This window comes from Balaenoptera ricei, chromosome 1 (genome assembly GCF_028023285.1).
Source record: "Balaenoptera ricei isolate mBalRic1 chromosome 1, mBalRic1.hap2, whole genome shotgun sequence".
Classification (NCBI taxonomy): Eukaryota; Metazoa; Chordata; class Mammalia; order Artiodactyla; family Balaenopteridae; genus Balaenoptera; species Balaenoptera ricei.
The window spans coordinates 52915154-52934653 of NC_082639.1; the positions used below are offsets into that span (position 1 = coordinate 52915154).

Genomic DNA, 19500 nt, shown 5'->3' on the forward strand with positions numbered 1-19500 from the left:
GTTTTCTCTTGTTGTATAACAAATGATCACAAACGTAGTGGCTTGAAGCAGTACCCTTTGTTGGTCCACAGTTCTGTAGGTCTGAAGTCTGGGTGAGCTTTGGTGGGCTCTTCTTAGAGTCTTACAAAGCTTAAATCAAGGTGTTGGCCTGGCTGGGCTCTTATCTGGATGCTCTGGGAACAGTCCATTTCCAAGCTCTATCATATTGTTGGCAGAATAGTTTCTTATAGCCATAGGACTGAAGTCTCTGTATTAATGGCTGTCAGCTAAGGACCTCTTTCAGCTCCTTAAGTCCCCCTGTGTTCCTTCTCACATGACCCCTCCTTCTTCAAACCACAAGTCCAGTCCTTATCCTTCAAATCTTTTTCACTTCCCTTTCTGCCATCAATAGGAGAAAACTCTCTGCTTTTGAAGAGTGCCTGCTTAGATTAGCCTTACCTGGATAATCTCCCTTTTCCATGATATAAACACAGGAATGGCACCAGGGATCAAAAGTCATAGAGACAATCTTAAAATTCTGTGTACCACAGGTGCTCAGAAAATACTTGACAAACCATGCACAAATTGACTATGTACACAAGCTAGATAACTAAACGTTATATATAATTAAAATTATTTTTTCCTTTCAGGACAATTCTACTCTTTTTGAAACTTATGATGTTGAACTCATTAAAAAAGATGGACAAAGTCTTGGAATTAGAATTGTTGGTTATGTTGGAACCGCTCAGACAGGTAAATGAATCATTTCTATTTTACATTTGGAAATAATTGTAAAGGATGTTAAGGTTTCTAGAGGGTAAAATTAAATATCTGCAGATTTTAATTTAAACATTGAACAATAAAACCATGAATCTGTAATAGCAACCAATTACAAAAAATGATTAGAGAATCACAGTTTTATCTCAGTAGTTTTATAGCTGGCTCGATAGTCATTAACAAAAGAATTTAATTTATCCAACATAGTGTATAACATTTGAATTGTACCTCCTCTTGTTTCTAAGATAGATATATTTTGAATATTGAGACTGTTGCATATTATGACATTTTACATGTGATAGAGTAAAATGATTACTGCATATATTTCATATTGTGAATGTCAAAAAAGTATTACTATTATGTTTAATTATCAAAAGAAGGTAAAACAAATGCTTTAATTAGAATTATTTTTCTTTCATATAAAGGGAATACACTGTAAGAATAAATGCATGGCCCAATTATCTCTGAATAATACTCCCTGAACTCCGACGTGCAAAGCTTTGGTAACTTTCACTGTAAGAGTTACTCTATTATGATAAGAAATCACTACAGTAAGGAAAAATAAATCTTTTTCACAAATATTTGCTAGTAAGATGAAAAGTTAAAGTTATGAAATGTTCTGGTTTTTTAAAAATCGCAAGATTAGAGAGTTAATTTTTTTAAAAGTTATTATTTCGCATATTTACAGCAGGTGGAAAGATTAAAAGTGCTAATGTATTCAAAGTCCTGAATGAAATTCATGTCAGACCACCTTGTGCTATTTTAGCCTAATGAAATAACTGTTTTCAAACCTTTAGATTTTTCTAAGTGCCACCATTTTTACGTTCAGAATTTAAATGAGTTCTAAAGAGCTAAGTATGGATTGTATACTAATGTTGCAAAAAAACCCTGTACTGAGTAGCTCTTAATATGCTGTCTGGTTAGAGAAATCATAAACTTGTGGTTTATGAACCTTTATTACATTAAGTTTTCAAGTTGTAAACCTAGCGATATACATGCAGAGTAAAATGAAGTGAATGATAGATAACTGAGAAAAGTTGATGTTTATGTTACTGAATAAGAAAAGAATCATTTTACTTCTTTACCCTCAAAGGAAGCTTTTGGGACTGGAGCAAGGGCTGGGGGAGCAGTGTTGAATCCAAACACTAGAACGTTTTATAACTCAATATGCTTTTTAAACATGTAGTCTTTCAAAATAGTTTTTGCTTTATTCCATTCATTGGAACTTTTGAGCAGTTGCTTTGCTTAGTTTTGGAGGGAGTAGAAAAATGAATATAAGAAAAGTCTATTCAGGGAGATAAACATGTAAATAACTCTCAGTTGTTTGAGGATAAATGAAATGTATGCTTTATCAGCAATGCAAGCAAGCTATCATCATATGGCAGATGAAAGACTCATTATGACAGAGGGAAATGGAGAATTCACAAAGAAAGAGACATTTGTACTAAGCATGGAAAAGGAGAAGGATTTAGATAGAAGGGGTTGAGATCGACAGGAATAAAAAATGAGAAAAGGGATAAAATATAGAAAATACTTGGTGTTTTGGTGGAACATCATGAGTCTTGTGTGTCTGGACTTTTGTCTTATTGGAGCGGTAGTTGGAAGATGAAGTAAAACAAGAAGTTTGGGGCAAATTATGGAGGTCCTTGAATGTGATTCTATGAAATTTACATTTTATCATGTAGGCTATAGGAATCCATTGTTGTTTATATTCCTTCTACAGACAGTATTTTAAGTTCATTTGAAATTGAGATAAAAATATAAAATCATCCAGAGCTATGGTCTTTCTTTTTCTAACTTTTCTTCCAGCCCTTGCCCATAGGCATACATACTTTTTATATAGTTGTAATTTTTATATACATTTTATGATATATATAGAAGCTAACATGAGTAGTGAACTAAATGTAGGAAGACCTGTTAGGACCCTCTTGTCTTAGTGCTGCTGAGAAATGATGGTTTATGGCAAGTCAGCAGTGAGAAGGGAGATGGACCAAGAGAAGAGAGTAAGACTTAACCTGAGCTCTCCTGAATTCCAGCTGATACTGGTATGCATTTCATCAAGGTTCCATTACTGATTATTTTTCCAAAAATAGACATCAATCAAATCATTTCAAATTTGGGTCACTTTTTATGGTGGCAGTTTGAAATAATCCATCAATTTCTCTGCTTGCATTCAGAATAGTATTTATCAAGCCTTCAGTCAACCCCTTTAGCTAATTAACCTCTTGATATGAATTTTGCAATCAAGGCCTAATTAGAGCCTTCTTCCTTTTTCCATATGTTTTGTGCACCTTAGGAGAAGCTTCAGGGATTTATGTGAAAAGTATAATACCTGGCAGCGCTGCATACCACAATGGTCAAATTCAAGTGAATGACCAAATAGTTGCTGTAAGTAACTGCCCTCTGTTTTAGAATTGAATCAAGTTGGGGGAAAAAAGTTATCATTATTATAATATATATGCAATGGGAATGGCTTAATATAGTCTCATAATGTTTTAAAAAAATTAAGTTTGTTAGTACAGTGAAATCTCATTAATTTGGACTCTCATGGTCCTAAATTTTTTTTAATTAAAAAGAAAAATTTTTTAATTGAAGTATAAGTTGATTTACAACGTTGTGCCAATCTCTGCCGTACAGTAAAGTGACTCAGTTTTACACATATATACCTTCATTTTTTAGTATTCTTTTCCATTATGGTTTATTCCAGGAGATTGGATATAGTTCCCTGTGCCATGCAGCAGGACCTTGTTGTTTGTCCATTCTAATTTCTTTTTTTTAACTGCCTGTGAAGAAGGGAGTCACTAATGATACTGGCAGGAAAAAAATACTGTATACATATGTATATTATAATATATATACACATATATTTGAAAGATGCTCTAGCTTCTCTTACAAAACATTTCAAGCACCTCTTTGTGTTCTTTAAATTCATCAATTTTATATGCAATTAATAGGCCATTTACTAGAACTATTTATCTCTTTGTGAAAGTAGTTTTTCTATTAATAGTAATTTTGAGTATATACAAAATTGAGATATTTTTTGTTTTTGAGAATGCAGTCATTGCCTTTTCTCAATTCGGATTGTAATTGGTATTTCCTCCATTTAGTAGAAATTAGTTAAATTTTGCAGTTTATTTTCTTTTTCTTTTATAAATTTATTTTATTTATTTTATTTTTGGCTCTGTTGGGTCTTCGTTGCTGCGCACGGGCTTTCCTCTGGTTGTGGCGAGCGGGGGCTACTCTTTGTTGTGGTGCGTGGGCTTCTCATTGTGGTGGCTTCTCTTGTTGCGGAGCATGGGCTCTAGGCGTGCGGGCTTCAGTAGTTGTGGCTCGCAGGCTCAGTAGTTGTGGCTCGCAGGCTCTAGAGCGCAGGTTCAGTAGTTGTGGTGCATGGGCTTAGTTGCTCTGCAGCATGTGGGATCTTCCCGGACCAGGGCTTTAACCCGTGTCCCCTGCATTGGCAGGCGGATTCTTAACCACTGCGCCAGCAGGGAAGCCCTACAGTTTATTTTCATAATAATTTTGAAGCATGTATACACACACATACACACACATTTAATTTATTGATTTATACAGAAACAAATGTTTGTTGGTATAATTTGAATGTTTGTCCTTCAAGTTCATCTAAGGAAGCACCTTTCATGACCCTTGGCTTTTCCATTATTGGGCTTAGGAAATGTCTTGTGATTGGCAGTTTGGAGATGAGTGATAAAACTTTGGAGAAGATATTAGGGGGAAAGCTAAAGCAGTGGTTTGGCTAGCTTGAAGATTGAGTGAGGAGGCCTGTTGGTCATGATGCACTTAAGAATGTGTGATTGGACTTGACTGAGATTAGTAAATACCTTTCTTGCATGTGCTTTTTCAGAATACTAGAAAACCTAATGGAGGGAGATCAGTTTCTTCTGGAAAATATCACATAGTGATGTATGGTAGAGGGGTGAAGTATTGGATGGCCTCTTCACTTTTAGTAATAATGGCTTCTAGTAATACGTCTTGAGAGCTCTGTATAACAACTGACCACCTTTTATGGCACTTTGAATTTTGAATAGCATCAGAGATTAAGACCCTCTACCTTTCTCAGGCTATAAGTTAAATGTATGACTTAGGAATACAAGTTTCAGTCTTCTTTCTAGTTTCTCAGGAAATCTGTCAGCATGTTTTACTACTAATTTTTCATCCTTATTCAAAAATACTTTCTTAGGTCTAATACAAATTATTTTGGGGATGAAATGAATTGCCTAATTTTATACTGCCTTGCCAGAATTAAAAGTGGTAGCTAACTTGGAACTTCTGTTTAATGTATCTTTTAATGTTTTAGGTCGATGGTGTGAATATTCAGGGTTTTGCCAACCAGGATGTTGTTGAAGTGTTAAGAAACGCAGGGCAAGTGGTACACCTAACCCTAGTTCGAAGGAAAACATCCTCATCTGCTTCTCCACATGAAGGGCCCTCCGACAGAGGTAATTAATTCCTCTGTCCCTCCCCCTACCTTGTATGGGTTTGGAAGATCAGCTCATTTATGGAAGTTGTTCTATAAGTCTGGGAAGGAAAAACTGCCCACCTTGTGAAACGCAGCAGTGGAGAAGTGAATCAATTCATTTATGCCTTGAAGAGTTTCCTTTGCCTATTATAACATGCCAGTCCAAATTTTAGAATGTGAACCCTGACATGCATTAAGCTTTGAGAGCTTCTCTAAATGGAGATGGAAGTCATTTTCCCAAAAACATTCCAAATTTCATTTATTTCTTATATTTGAATAATAAAGCTTTGCCACATTTTGTTCCAGGGGCTCTCAGTTGTCTAATGCTTTGACATTTTGCAAACCTCAGGTTTCATATTACTTCTAATGATGTATTTGATTCTAATATTTCTTGATTTACTTTGTGAACTATAGCAAGAGAAAATAAAACATGGACTTCTATCAAGGACACTTTTATTTATAAAATAATATTTGTTACTTTGATTATAGGAAGAGTAAATTTTCATTATGGAACAAATGCATAATTGTATGCATGACAATTTTTAATTATCAACTTATAAATGTAGATAGAGCAACAAAATTTGGCAATCATGGGAACACATTCAGTTTAAAATGAATGACTGGGGCTTCCCTGGTGGCGCAGTGGTTAAGAATCCGCCTGCCAATTCAGGGGACATGGGTTTGAGCCCTGGTCCGGGAAGATCCCGCATGCCGCGGAGCGGCTGGGCCCGTGTGCAACAACTACTGAGCCTGCACTCTAGAGCCCTTGAGCCACAATTACTGATCCCATGTGCCACAACTACTGAGGCCCGCGCACCTGGAGCCTGTGCTCCGCAACAAGAGAAGCCACCTTAATGAGAGGCCTGCATACCGCGGTGAAGAGTAGCTCCTGCTCGCCGCAACTAAAAAGAAAGCCCGTGCATAGCAACGAGGACCCAACGTAGCCAAAAATAAGTAAATAAATAAATAAATTTCTTTTAAAAAAATAAAAAAAAATAAAATGAATGACTGGCAGGTCTGGGGCCCCGCCCCTTACACTTCTCAGGCCTGACCTTCTGGCAGCCGGGCTGCACGCTGAGCCGACATTGACAGGTCCTCGCGATGTGGCCGGACGTGCCCCCTCTCGTGACATCATGGTGGCATACTGGCGACAAGCTGGACTCAGCTACATCCGATACTCCCAGATCTGTACAAAAGCAGTGAGGGATGCATTGAAGACAGGATTCAAAGCAAATGCCGAGAAGACTTCTGGCAGCAGCATAAAAATTGTGAAAGTACACATAAATATTTATACCATTATAATGGTTTTTAGTAGCTCTCATAGAGCCTTTGGCTTTAGTCTGCTGTATCAAATGAACTATGTCATCTGCGAATTAGCAGTTCTTTGCTGGGCGTGCCTACATTTTAAATTTGTATTGGGATAGGTTTTGACTCTAAATCTGCACTTCTTCTTCCATGGTTTGGGTGTCCTTCCTGTGTGTTTCACTAGCACCCTTTGAAGAGCGCTTTACTGTAGCATTTATCACACTGTGTTGTAATCACCTGTTTTGTGTGTGGTCACTATAATGTAGGGGAGTGGTTATGCCTGTGTCCCCTGCCCCATTGAACACATCTCTGTGTGCCTTCCTCATAGTCAGCATTTAAGTTTGTTTTACTGAAACAAACTGCATGGCTTCTAGCTCTTGTGCAGTACCTTCCTCTGCCATTCAAAATCTTACTGTCTTTTTCTCCTCTAAACTATTATTTGCATACCTTGTATATACTTATTTGTGTACCAATTTGTATACTACTTGTAGCGTACAACCAATCATGTATTGCTTTGTACTCTGCACACTGTTTAGTGTGTAACTCTTCTCCCCAGGCTACATTAGCAGCTTCTGGCTGGCATTTGTTTTGCTGGCACTGGGCTGTGCATTTAGTGTGTATCAAGAGATTAATGTTCTAAAAAATCCTGTGTGGTTTAAAATGTCATGTTAAGATCATAGGAACTTTTAACTGGTTATATTTTTAAACTTTTTATTATAAAATTTTTTGAACATACAGGAAAATTGAAAACTAATGTAACATACCCACAAACCCACCATTTAGATTCAGCAGTTAACATTTTGCCATGTTTGCATCATCTGTTTACCTTTTTCTGAACCATTTAAGAGTGAGTAGTAGATATCATGACAATTTAGCCCTACATACTTCAGTTATAGCTTCTAAAAATAGTCATGAGATCATTATCACACCAAAGAAGATTAATAGTAATTCCCTAATATCAAATACCCAACACATACTTAAATTTTCCCAGTTGCTCCCAAATGTCTTTTGTAGCTCCTTTTTCCACTTCCCTTTCTTCCCCTCAAAAACCTCATAAAATCAAGATCATTGATTTTTATGCATTGAGCCTATTGCATTGTATTATGCTTCTTTGTTTTCTTAATCTCTAAGAATCCCTTGCCCCTGCCTCCATGGCATAGACTTTTTGAAGGGATTTGGCCATTTGTCACTAGAATGGTACATTCAGAATTTGATTGTTTCCTTGTGGTGTCATTTGACTTGTTCCTCTGTCCCCTATGTTTCTTGTGAGCTAGGAGCTAGAGCTAAAGCCTTAAATTCAGGTTCAATATTTTTGATAAGAATACTTTATAAGTTACATGTGGTTATTTAAAAATAACCTAAAATGATTCTTGTTCAACTTTTCTTGTGTTTAAGAGATACATAGTGACTGGCATGCTTGAGATTGAAAGCTTACTTAACTCAGTTTAGCTAAGGAAGGAAACTCTGCAACCAGGGGAATACTCTCCCTTTTCCTTCCCATTCACAAGGTTACTTATGTAGAGTTGTTTGTAAAACTCATGATGATATCATGCCAGAACCTAGGATTGCCCAGAGCAACGGAACCGGTTTCTTCTGCATATCTTGCTCCCTGCCCACCACGGCAGCAAGAACATATGGACCCCAGTGTTCTCCTCCTTCCCCCCACCCCCCAAGGCTATATTGAAAAGCATCTCCTCCTGCTTTGTCATTGACTTTACCTTGCTTTTCTCTTCCCATTGCCTAGTTCCTTATTCTTTTCAATACTACTACAAGTGTATTTTTTAATAAATTGAGTGGTTATCACAAGTGGCATTTTAAATAAAGGAATCATATGTGTAAGTTACCTGAAAAGTTTGTAAGGAGGTTGTGAAATGGGACAATAGAGTGGAATTACCTTACTTAAATATGGCCTTCATCTGATAGTGATTCAAATTAACAATTCTTACTTTAGGAACTGTGGTAGAACCACTGAAAACACCAGCCCTCTTTCTGACTGGAGCAGTGGAAAAGGAAACTAATTTCAGTGAAGATGAGGAAACTGAAGAAAGAATGGATAATCTAAAAAATGACAATATACAAGCCTTAGAAAAACTGGGTAGGCACAAAGCATTTAATTCAAAGCTTTCTCTCTTTATAGTTAATATAATATGATGAATTTTAGAGGCATTTTTAAAGATATAAAATAAGATATTCTTAATATCAACATCTTAACGCTTGTGGCAGTTGAGAATCGAGCATATTGTTGTTTAATCATTGTTTAATTATGTTGATTTTGAATACATTTTATTAGTGTGATAACTTTTAATCTTATCGGCATTTTTAATTACTGCATACTTTAGCTTGTATTATTATCATCGATATAGCTATAGATATACAGCTGTCTGTATACATATAGCAGTATTTCCTTCTTCACCATGTATAACAATAATGTATACATTTTTATATATTTCATCAAATTTCCAGGTTGCTATATATTTATTGTTTAATTTTCTTTTTAATTGATGTGCACCTTTGTCCTTGTGCTTTGTTCTTTGATACCTCGTCTACTCTAGTTGACTGTATTCTGTAAGCATGTTGAGTAACAGTCTCACACAGTTTCCTGTACAAAGGCACTCAGGGAAGCCTTGCCAATTGAATGAAATGGACTACTTAAACTTCATCCATGTCCACGTTGGCTTTTGGCTTTGATTGCCTTCTCTTGGGAAAGAATGGCCTGAAGGAAGGAGTAAACCCCTCATTCAAGTTTTAAAATTTCCTATAGTTTGGAAATTTAACTTGTTTTTTTTGACCCAAGTAGATTGCAGTTAATTTTTGCTCTTTAAATTCATGTGAACCCAGAGAGATGTACAGTGAACTGTCAGGTGAAAATCAAATACATTCTAAAGTTAGAAATATTTTTAGAAATATCTGCTCTTTTTGGATCAACCTCACTACCTTTTTTTTTTTTTTTTTCCCATGAGTATGTATAATTTCAGCTAGAGAGTTAGACCAAATTCTTCCAACTGTTATGAAGTTAACTCTCTTTTTGCTGTAGGGGCAAAACTGTTTTCCCTTCTTCTCTTCTAGTTTTTTTGGCTGGTCTAACAATTAAATTGACATAAGACAGATTAACACAGGACACAAACTAATTTCCTATGTGTAAGAGTCCCACAAAAATATGAGCCCCAAGGGCAAGTTGGGCAACTGAGACTTCTATGCTATCCTGAGTTAAGGAATGGGATAGGGACCTGGGCCTTCCAAGGGGAGGAGAGTAATTTACAGGATGATAAGAAGAGCAGATGTTTGGTAATTAGAAGTTTGCCCAGACATGCAGATAGGTCTTTCAAATAAAAAAGTTATCTCTGGTAATAGCTGTCTTTCTGGTGCAGGTTCCCTATCTAAATTCTTTTAGGTAATTAAGGGAGAGGTGAAAGTTTTTCCTGAGTCTGCTGGGTCTTGATTGCCTTCAGCTGAAAATAATCCACATGCCAAAGTGGCAATATTTGGGGTTGGCATATTCTGCTCCCCTTCATTGCCATTGGAATAATCATTTCAGAGCATCATAATATTCATTTTTTTGTGTGATCATTTTGTGTAGCCAAGGATTTATTGAGCTGCTTAAATAAATCTCTTTCCTCTGGTACTTAGGCCTTTGTGCTGTGCTTTAAAACTCATGACTATGATTTCACTGTATGACTGAAAGGTAAAAATATAGTCAAAAGAATTGTGAAATATCAACATTATTTTATATGTGTATAAAATATCTTTAAATATCATGTTTTTAAGCTTACAGTTCAACCAATACATTGCAAATTTTATTCAAATTAGCCTACCACATAGGAAACTGCTGCCTGTAAGAAATTTAATAGAACTCTTAATGTAATTTCTTATGGAAATGTTAACAGAGTAGGCACAAAGGTGCAGAGCCTACATGAATGATATTTTGTTTTTAATAGGATCTTTAGTTAGTTATCCTCAAAATGTAATCTAGCATATCAGTTAATATAGTTACTTTATGGATATGTTTTTGTAAATCTAGTAATTTTAAGTTCTTTAGTGTTCATTAGTCTTAGTCTCTGATTTTTGAGGTTAGCCTGTTTTACTTAATGATTTGTATTATGTAATTAAGCATGATATGCATCCGAGATTAGATGTCTGCTGAAGGCTTGAAAAAACTGATATTGCAAGTTATGTTTGATTTTAGGCAGATGGTTATATCAGTTGTGGTGTTTTGCGACTTGTCCAATCTTGTGACAAAATTGAGTTTTTCTTAAAGAAAAAAGGTGGAGGTTTGTTTATTTTCTGCTGCTACTGTGGATCTAAATTGAAATTACAGTTTTAGTACTTTGATTTTTGTCTATTAGGCATTATTCAGACTACAGACTGCACAGAGCTTCTGGCTAAGATCATACGGAGGACAGGCAGGACACTTAAAATCTGTCTGCGCTCTTTAAAATCATCTGACCCATGCAAAAAAGGCAATATTACCCTTAAGTAAGAAAGTTATAAAGATATGATAACCACGTAGCCACAAAAGACCAAAGTAAAACAAAGTTTCTATTATATTAAAGCTCATGCAACTCACTGGTTGAATTAAACCAGAAAAGCTTTTATATCTGCCCAAGTGAAAAGTTTGATTGGGTCATGTTGATATGCCTTATTTATAGTAAAGATATTTTGATAAGTTTTTACTTTTCCTGTGGGTGAGTGGAAGGTACTACTCTGAAGTGATTAACATTCACCTTAAATCCTTGTTTGTCCTAACATAGCATAAACCAAAGCCAGATGCATTTTACTTGTAAGCCACAGGATGTTTGTATACAAACTATATAATTCAAATTTCATTTATAACTCATCATTTCCTCTTCCCTTTAAAATATTCCTTAACAGCAAAAGCCCCTTCATAATTTGGTCACAGACCAAATTTACATTTTACATTTTTACATTAGTCTTACAAGTCACCTCTGATTTACTTTACCTAATAGACCTAAGTTAATGCACTTTCCTTTTTATTTATTTCCCTTTTACTTACTGAAGCTGTGCTGTTATGGAAGAATTTAGTAGTTTAGTGTGTTTAGCTCACAGTAGTTTCAATGTTTTGTTTATTTATTTTTTTAATCCAGAAGGAGTCCCAGTCTCTTTAGAAAATGAGCTGAAATCCAGATGGGAAAACCTACTGGGCCCTGATTATGAAGTAATGGTATGTTAAAATCTTCTAATAAAAAACACTCATGTCTCATCTCATGTCAATGAAATGTAGCTCTGAATGCTACAATTGAAAGAAATGGGAGAGTCCAAGAATAGCCGGCCGGCCTTTATTTTTTCCTCCTGTGTTTCTTCCGTACTGGATCAATTAATTGATTTTTTTTTTTTTTTTTCATTTTAAACTGCAAGGACAGTTAAGGACTGCACATAAGTTTCAGTTACAATTAGCAGACACTCAGTGCATGTGGAAACAATTTAAGTCAACAATAGGCAGAAAAATGTTAGGAGAGAAAGGACTTGCCTTTAAATTTATAACCTGTATCAGCTGCTTAAAATTGCTGGCATTTTTATGATTGCTTTTATGATCTGTTTGTTTTATTGTACACTGAAAGGGCTGTGGATATTAGTCCTATGTTTCACAAAGAATCTTACAGTTTTATGAGAAAAATGAAAGAATGATTATCAAATGTATTTGGGAGAACAGGAAGTAATTTAGGTTAGGTATAAGTTTATATGCCAGTGGTCCATTAGGCTTCCTTTCACCTGTTATTAGATTCACTGAGTAAGGGATTGATTACATTTCCCCATATGAACCCACATGAAAACAGAAAGCTGCACTTAGAAAAGCCTCTATAGTGTTCACTAAATGTGTTAGTAATAAAGTATTCTATTAAATTTCTTTTGTCTTTCACGTTTTCTTACATATGTTTGTCATTAGTACTTGTTGGCTGGTTGGATATTTTTTTTTTCTCTTCTAGCCACTATCTATTGTTAGACATTTTCCAGTGTCATTAAGATGAGTCAAAACAGTCCATACTTCCTCTTCTTACTCGTTTTGTACTCGCATGTCGGTCCTCATGAACTGCTGCTTCTTTACTTCATAGATTTCAAAGCTGTTTTTTCATTAGGTTATCACCTAGCAAGTGACCTTTTCTGCTATCCTGAGTGGTTGATATTTAAAGTAGTTTGGTGTACCAGTATTTTTAAATGGTCTGTTTTGCGATGATCTCTTTTCGGTTAAAAATTTATCCTCTTTATAACCACCTTTCCAAATTTTATTTATCATGTGGTGAGGTCATAACAGAGTGGCTAGAAAGAGGAGACAGAATTTGAAGTTGGAAATTTAAAGTGACAGTTTATTCATTAAGAGTTGTAACATGTTCTGAGGGACGAGGCGACAAAAGGAGAAGCCAGGCAAGACGGATGAATGAATGCATACGTGCAAATATGCGTACATACGTTCATGCATGTGCTCCAGTGTTTCTTACTTTATTTTCTTCCAGAATCTACTTATCTGAAGTGCAGTACTTTTAGAAGCCTTAGTTGGACCACTGTTTAACTTATCCCCTCCCTCCAGATGAACCATATTCTATTAACAACTTACAGATGCAAATCATCAGTGCAGTATTTTGCTTGCACGGAATTCACTTCTGTGGATGTCCACCATTGAAGCTCAGAACAATAGTTTTAGGCCAGGATTAAAAGCTTTCAGTATTCCACGATCTTTCCACCAGTCCAGGTCTTTTGTTTGTGTCCTTGCCAGCTCTTTCTCCTAGGAAAATGGTTTGAGCTTGCTGTAGAAAGTCAGATGCTTCAGTTTTTCCAAACTTGTCTGATTTTTCTGACCTTGCAAACTTTGTTTCAAGGCCTGGGTTTAGAAGTAAAAATGACCATACTCTTAGTTTTGTCAAAAGAATAAAAATTTTATGGCTTTAATACAATGGAGATTATATTAAAATTTTAGGGGTCATGGATTTTTAAAAATAGTACATGTATTTGCCCATCACCTTCTAGTTCAACTTTTGCGTAATTTATGAAAAAAGATTGCTGTGGAGAACAATAACAACAAAAAAGCGAATATTCTCTGAAATTTTACATTATGTATTATGGATTTCAGAAACGTGGAAAAGAGTTTAGATGGAGTTATCAATGTATAGGTTTTATAAAGATTTTTTCAGAAAGCCTAGGAAGAAATAAAGTTATGCTTTTACAAATATTGGAAATATTTTTTCTTATGAATTTAGATTGCTATTTTGGACACACAGATTGCAGACGATGCTGAGTTACAGAAATATTCAAAGGTAAGCATTATTTTTTATTTTTATTTTTTATAAATTTATTTATTTATTTTTGGCTGTGTTGTGTCTTCGTTGCTGCTCGCGGGCTTTCTCTAGTTGTGGCGAGCGGGGGCTACTCTTCCTTGTGCTGCGCATGCTTCTGATTGCGTTGGCTTCTCTTGCTGCGGAGCACGGGCTCTAGGCACACGGGCTTCAGTAGTTGTGGCAGCTGAGCTCAGTAGTTGTAGCTCGTGGGCTCTAGAGCACAGGCTCAGTAATTGTGGCGCATGGGCTTAGTTGCTCTGAAGCACGTGGTATCTTCCCGGACCAGGGCTCCAACCCGTGTCCCCTGCATTGGCAGGCGGATTCTTAACCACTGCGCCACCAGGGAAGTCCCTATTTTTTAAACTGTTGCCAGTTTTTTGTTGTTTGAAGAACTTTCTCTAAGTTCTTGTCAAAGAAACTAGATTAGTGCTGTGATCTAAAGTTTTCAGAATTTAGTTTTAGAGGTTTTCTGGACATGTAGTAGGTTCTGACTGTTATGAAACGTGATGGTTAGATATGCCTGGGAAGAACGTGGGCCACTTCCAGAAGCCAAAATCCTTGGTTTGATTGCTTTGCCCACCTTAAAGGTAGTATGCAGAGCGGCCTTGTGCAGAGCGTGTTAGCTTTTCAGATACTGTATGTCCTTTTAAAATGTTTCCTAAAGTTCAAGACCATGATATAGACTTAAAAAAAAAATCTTCCTGGTCCAGATGTTTAAGAACAAAAAAGTGGCTTATCTTTTGAGATAGGCAATGCCTTTTCTTGGACTTAAAAAATTTTGTATTGAGACCTTTATTTCTAATGGCAAAATGCCAGAAGGTAACTTTCACAGTTTTTCCTAACATTTTTAGTGACCTCTCACTACAAATTAATTTCATAGTCCCCACTCTGGATAATCAAAGGCCAGGGAAATTGAAACTTAGAGAAGCCTTCCAGGTGGCTTTCTCAATAAATGATGAGAAAGGAAAGGTTTTCTTGTCCTAACAGTTTCAAAAGTTATACTGTAATCCCACCTGAGGTATGTGAGCTGAAACCAGCTTAAACTCTGCTGTCATATGCAGTATTCAGAATGAGTTTTCTGTGTCCCATGTGGGTTTTGTAAGAAGTCATCTCTTTAGATAGTTCTACCATTTCCTTGTTTGGGTATTTGTGATGAATATTTTCCTTCTAAAATTTTATGTTACATGTGCTGTTATTTTTAGTTTGGAATTTTCACAGCCGATGCCGTGGAGAGTATTTCTTTCCTTGTAAGCTAGCCTACATTTGGAGTCACTTCCTTACTGGTCTGTGTGGGCCAACTGACCAGGCTTTCCTCAGATGTGCAATATGAAAGAACACGCACAGCTTGTACTTAATTTCAAATTATTTACAATATCATATTTAGGTTAGATTAGTCACTGATTACTAATTCCATCTAAATGTGTTGAGAGGAGTTTAATTCAAAATAAGAGTAAGAAATATAAATACCTCATCAAACTTCACATGTTATTAATTACTGCAGTATAGTTTACTGGTGACATGGACTCTGGAGTCAAACTGCTTGGGTTCAGATTCTGGCTTATCCATTTACTAGCTTGTAAAATTATCTAGACTCTATGTTTCAGTTTTGTTGTCTGTACAAGGAAGATATTAATAGATTAGTACGTATCTCATGGGTTGTATAGGAATTAAATTTAATGTGCCTAGAATAGTTGCAAGCACATAGGATATTGTTAATATTTTTACTATCATTCATAAAAATCAATGATGCTTTTCCTGAAAATTGTTCTTTAATTTACACTAAACTCTTAGATAATAGATATTTTCTATTTACCAGTCTTCCACTTTACTACATTTCCTGTGCCTAATCTGCCCGTCTGTTGAGTCCTTAATTTTAGTTGTTACATTTTTCTATTCTAGAATTTATTTTATCCCTTTTTAGATCATAATTCTTTTGGAGGAGTTCTCAATTTTAAAAAATCTGTAGTTGCCATCTTTTTCTCTATTTCTTGAACATATTAATCATAGCTTATAAGGACTTAAAATAATTAATTCCAATATGTGGATCAACTTTAGATGTGTTTCTGTGGTTTGATGTTTTTCTCTCCTTATAGTTATTTGGTTGTATATCTCGTCATGCCATAATTTGACTGAATGTTCGATATTATGTACGCCAGCTACAAAAGGCTTCAGGTGATGTCATCTCCATCCAGAAGAGCCACTGTTTCTTCTAATAAGGAGATACTGTGTGTGTGTGTGTGTGTGTGTGTGTGTGTGTGTGTGTGTGTGTGTGTGTGTGGTACAGGTGGGCGATCATCTCTGAGGCAAGGCAGAGGTACCTTTCGGGTAAGGTTCAGACTCTCTTGTTGCCTTTGCTCCTAACACATGGCCTTCCAGGTATTCCAGTGAGTCTGGGGTGTTTACCAATCCCTTCTCCCTGGTGGGACCTGAACTCCAATTTTTCCTTAGTACTTTGGGACTGTAGAAATCTTTGCTTAGCTCTTCAGAGGTTTCCTGAGGAACTTTTAGCCTCCTTGCCTGTTAGAACTCAAGAGACGTCCTTGGAGGAAAACATGCCCTTGCTGAGGCTCAGTTCATCGTGCAGTTCAGCTTTAGTTGTCCTTACATGTTCAAAGCCATTAGATCCTGTATCATATTCTATAGTAAGAAAAAAGGGTCATAACCACACTTGGTACATCTTAAAGAATGCCATTGTCTTTCTCCAGGCAGAACATGTTCTTTTTCACCTTCATCCCTAGTTCCTTGCCACCAGTCTAACTTTATCTTCTTCCTGATCAACTTCTATGAATTATGTCTACTTGTACTCAGTTACTCTGGTATAATGATATGGAAAGTCTTCGAGTCAAACAGACTTTCAGGACCACCTCACCAGTACATTCAACTGTTCATTCATTCATCAATTATTGATTGATATCTACTCAGTGCCAAGTCCTCTACTGGGTGCTGGGGTTTCAGAAGAGAACAGAAAAAAAAAAAAAATCGCTGTCCTGTAGAATTTACAATTTAGTAGGGGGAGATGCAAAATAAGTAATAATTTCTGTAGTATAGATGATGTGTGCCATGCAGGGAAGATGGATAAGGAATTCAGGAGAGAGTGTGGGTTTGCAATTTTAGATAGGTTGACCAGGAAAAGCCTCCTTAAGAAGGTAACATTTGAGGAAATACTTTAGGAGGTGAAATAAGCAGCCTAATTTTTCTTCTACATAATATGAACAATAATACCTATGTTGTAGAAGGTTAAATATAAATATATTTAATACATATCCTAATTAATATACCTCAATGCCAACACGTAAGAACCGTTTGATAAATGGTGGTTTTGTTTCCCAGTTGTATACTTCTAGTACTTTTAGTCTCTGACCTTCTAAAGGCTCCTTTAAAAAAAAAAAAAAAAAAAAGCTATTTTAAAACATTTAATTATTTAATTGAAATTTTGTTGTAGCAAAAAGTTTTTTTTTTTTTTGCACTAGAAGAGTCAGCCATAATTGCACTATTCTCTTTTCATATTCAGTTGTTGCCTGTATATGTTTACATATCTGTAGTTGGTATACCCATTCTTTTGTGTAATATACATGTCAGAGAAGGGATGTATGCTTTTTCTATGTAAAATTATCACACATATTTACTCTTTTGTACATTGATTTCTTAATTACAAATGTCCACAGATTGATTTTGTTTTTTTTTTTTTTTGAGCCATGCTGTGCAGCTTGTGGGATCTTAGCTCCCCAACAAGGGTTTGAAACCAGGCCATGGCAGTGAAAGTGCCAAGTCCTAACCACTGGACTGCACAGATTGATTGTTTTGATGAACTATAATTTTTAAAAATCCTCTTAAAATTAGAAGTTTAGTTCTTAATTCAGTAGCTTCTAATTTCTCCCTACAATATATAAAGAAGACTGGCCTGTCCAAACCCATTTCACACGTGAGGATGCTAAAGTTTGCATAGGTTGAATGAATCACCTTAAATTACACAACTGGATAGTAGCAGAGGCAGCTTGCAGCTTAGAGTGCTTTCTTTCCTTCCTGAAATATTTACAGAGCTCCTACTCTACGCCAGACACTGCACTACCAACTGTGGGAAGCAAAATAGAAAAGGTCCTTCCTCTCCTAGAGTCTGGGTTCTGGGCTTCGGTCAGGGCGTGATAATAAACAAGTAAAAAATAACCTGAGAAGATAGTTATAAACTGTAAAAAGTGATGCAAAGAAGTGCTTGTAAGAAGTGATGATTCAAGAAGCATAAACAGGGGGATGAGTATATAACTGGGGGGCACCTTAGAGAGCTGGGGAAAGCCTTTCTGAGTTCAGGCTTGAAGGATAAGAATGTGGTGAACGGCAGGTACAGGTGGAAAAGAGCTGTCCTGTGGGAGGAATGGAAGTTGTTTGTTCAGAGTGTCTCAGTCAAACTAAATGAAGAGTAGGATGTTGTTAGGTGAGGAAGACCAGGTGCTTACAGGGCCTCAAGATCCACGCTGGTAAGCCTGGGTTTTATTCTCAGTGCCAGGTAATACTGGTGGAAGGTTCTAAGCAGGGTAGTGCCACGCTCTGAGGTCAAGGCTGTAGGGTTTTTGTTTGTTTATTTGCCTTAAAATATTTATCTATTTGGTTGCTCCAGGTCTTAGTTGCGGCTTCTGGGCTCCTTAGTTGCGGCATGCACGTGGGATCTAGTTCCCTGACCAGGGATCGAACCTGGGCCCCCAGCATTGGGAGTGTGGGGTCTTAACCACTGCGCCACCAGGGAAGTCCCAAGGCTGTAGGTTTTTCCTCTGTCCCGACAGCTTTCTGATTAGGAAAATCATGTTTCACAGCTATAGCTGGTGTTTCTAAGGGTTTAACTGTCTTTAGTTGGTCACTCCAGTTCCCACCTCATAGCCGCTTCTCTTGAAGGGATGCTGCTTCAAGAAGCATCTTCCTATATGACAAGCCAGTGTTAATAGACCAGATTTTCTTTTGAGGTGGATGGAGTTGTACGGAAAGAGAGAGGTGAAAGCAATTTACAGTGGTTTGAACATTAGCTGTACTGCTTTTAGGAAGCTGTTAATCATGACACAAGAAGTTTTTCCGCATCTGGGGAGACTTGCACTTTTAGGGATGGCTTTCTTGGCAAGTGTTTACTGTTAAGATAATCACAGCACTATGAGGGAGAAGCATTATACTCATGCCAGCGACCTTTCTGCTGGCCATCAACTGTAATATGAAGTGAGCATTAATAAGATCCGTGGTGTGGGAAACAAAAGACCAAGCCCTGTTCTCTGGTTTTGACGAGACAGACTGACCAATTTCACTTTATTTCCTTCCTGAATTACATTCTCTGAGCCAAAGGGCATTAAGATGTGAGTCCGCCTCTCACTTTGTTTCAGCAAGTAGAATTGTGAAGGCAGTGGGATGTACTGGGCCTCCACTCAGCGACCAGGGTCAGTGCTTTGCATTAAAGACATGTTTTCCTTTATTTCCCACAATAACCCTATTGGTCAGCAGCTATTTCCAACTCTCCATTTTTAATATGTGAAAACTGAGTGTCAGGTAGGTAAAGTGACTTGCCCAAGATCATACACAGCTAGTAAGTGACAAAATTTAGGAAGCAAATCAGGGTTATCTGACTCTTAAGTCTGTGCCAGTCTTTATGTTTTTCCTTTTGAATAGATCATATATGGGCAAGACACAAAATTTAAAAGT

The 19500-nt window shown here is 36.6% G+C and overlaps 2 protein-coding genes across 13 annotated transcripts in view; both read left to right on the forward strand.

Annotated features, from left to right (window-relative positions):
* PATJ (PATJ crumbs cell polarity complex component) overlaps positions 1–19500 on the forward strand; it is a 352223-nt gene that overhangs the window by 36408 nt on the left and 296315 nt on the right. For all 12 annotated transcript variants that reach the window (XM_059923762.1, XM_059923772.1, XM_059923791.1 and 9 more), the window contains exons 9-14: positions 630–732; positions 3053–3144; positions 5075–5216; positions 8493–8636; positions 11644–11720; positions 13750–13806. In XM_059923762.1, coding sequence (XP_059779745.1) covers positions 630–732; positions 3053–3144; positions 5075–5216; positions 8493–8636; positions 11644–11720; positions 13750–13806 — 615 coding nt within the window. The remainder of the gene's footprint in view (positions 1–629; positions 733–3052; positions 3145–5074; positions 5217–8492; positions 8637–11643; positions 11721–13749; positions 13807–19500) is intronic.
* LOC132347107 (ATP synthase subunit epsilon, mitochondrial-like) lies at positions 6335–6660 on the forward strand. The gene has a single exon (XM_059893509.1). The coding sequence runs from the start codon at positions 6370–6372 to the stop codon at positions 6658–6660; it is 291 nt and encodes a 96-aa protein (XP_059749492.1). The 5' UTR covers positions 6335–6369.

What these genes read in the sequence shown, in the direction of transcription:
- LOC132347107 (XM_059893509.1), top strand. Translation starts at nt 6,370, where the DNA reads ATGGTGGCATACTGGCGACAAGCTGGACTCAGCTACATCCGATACTCC.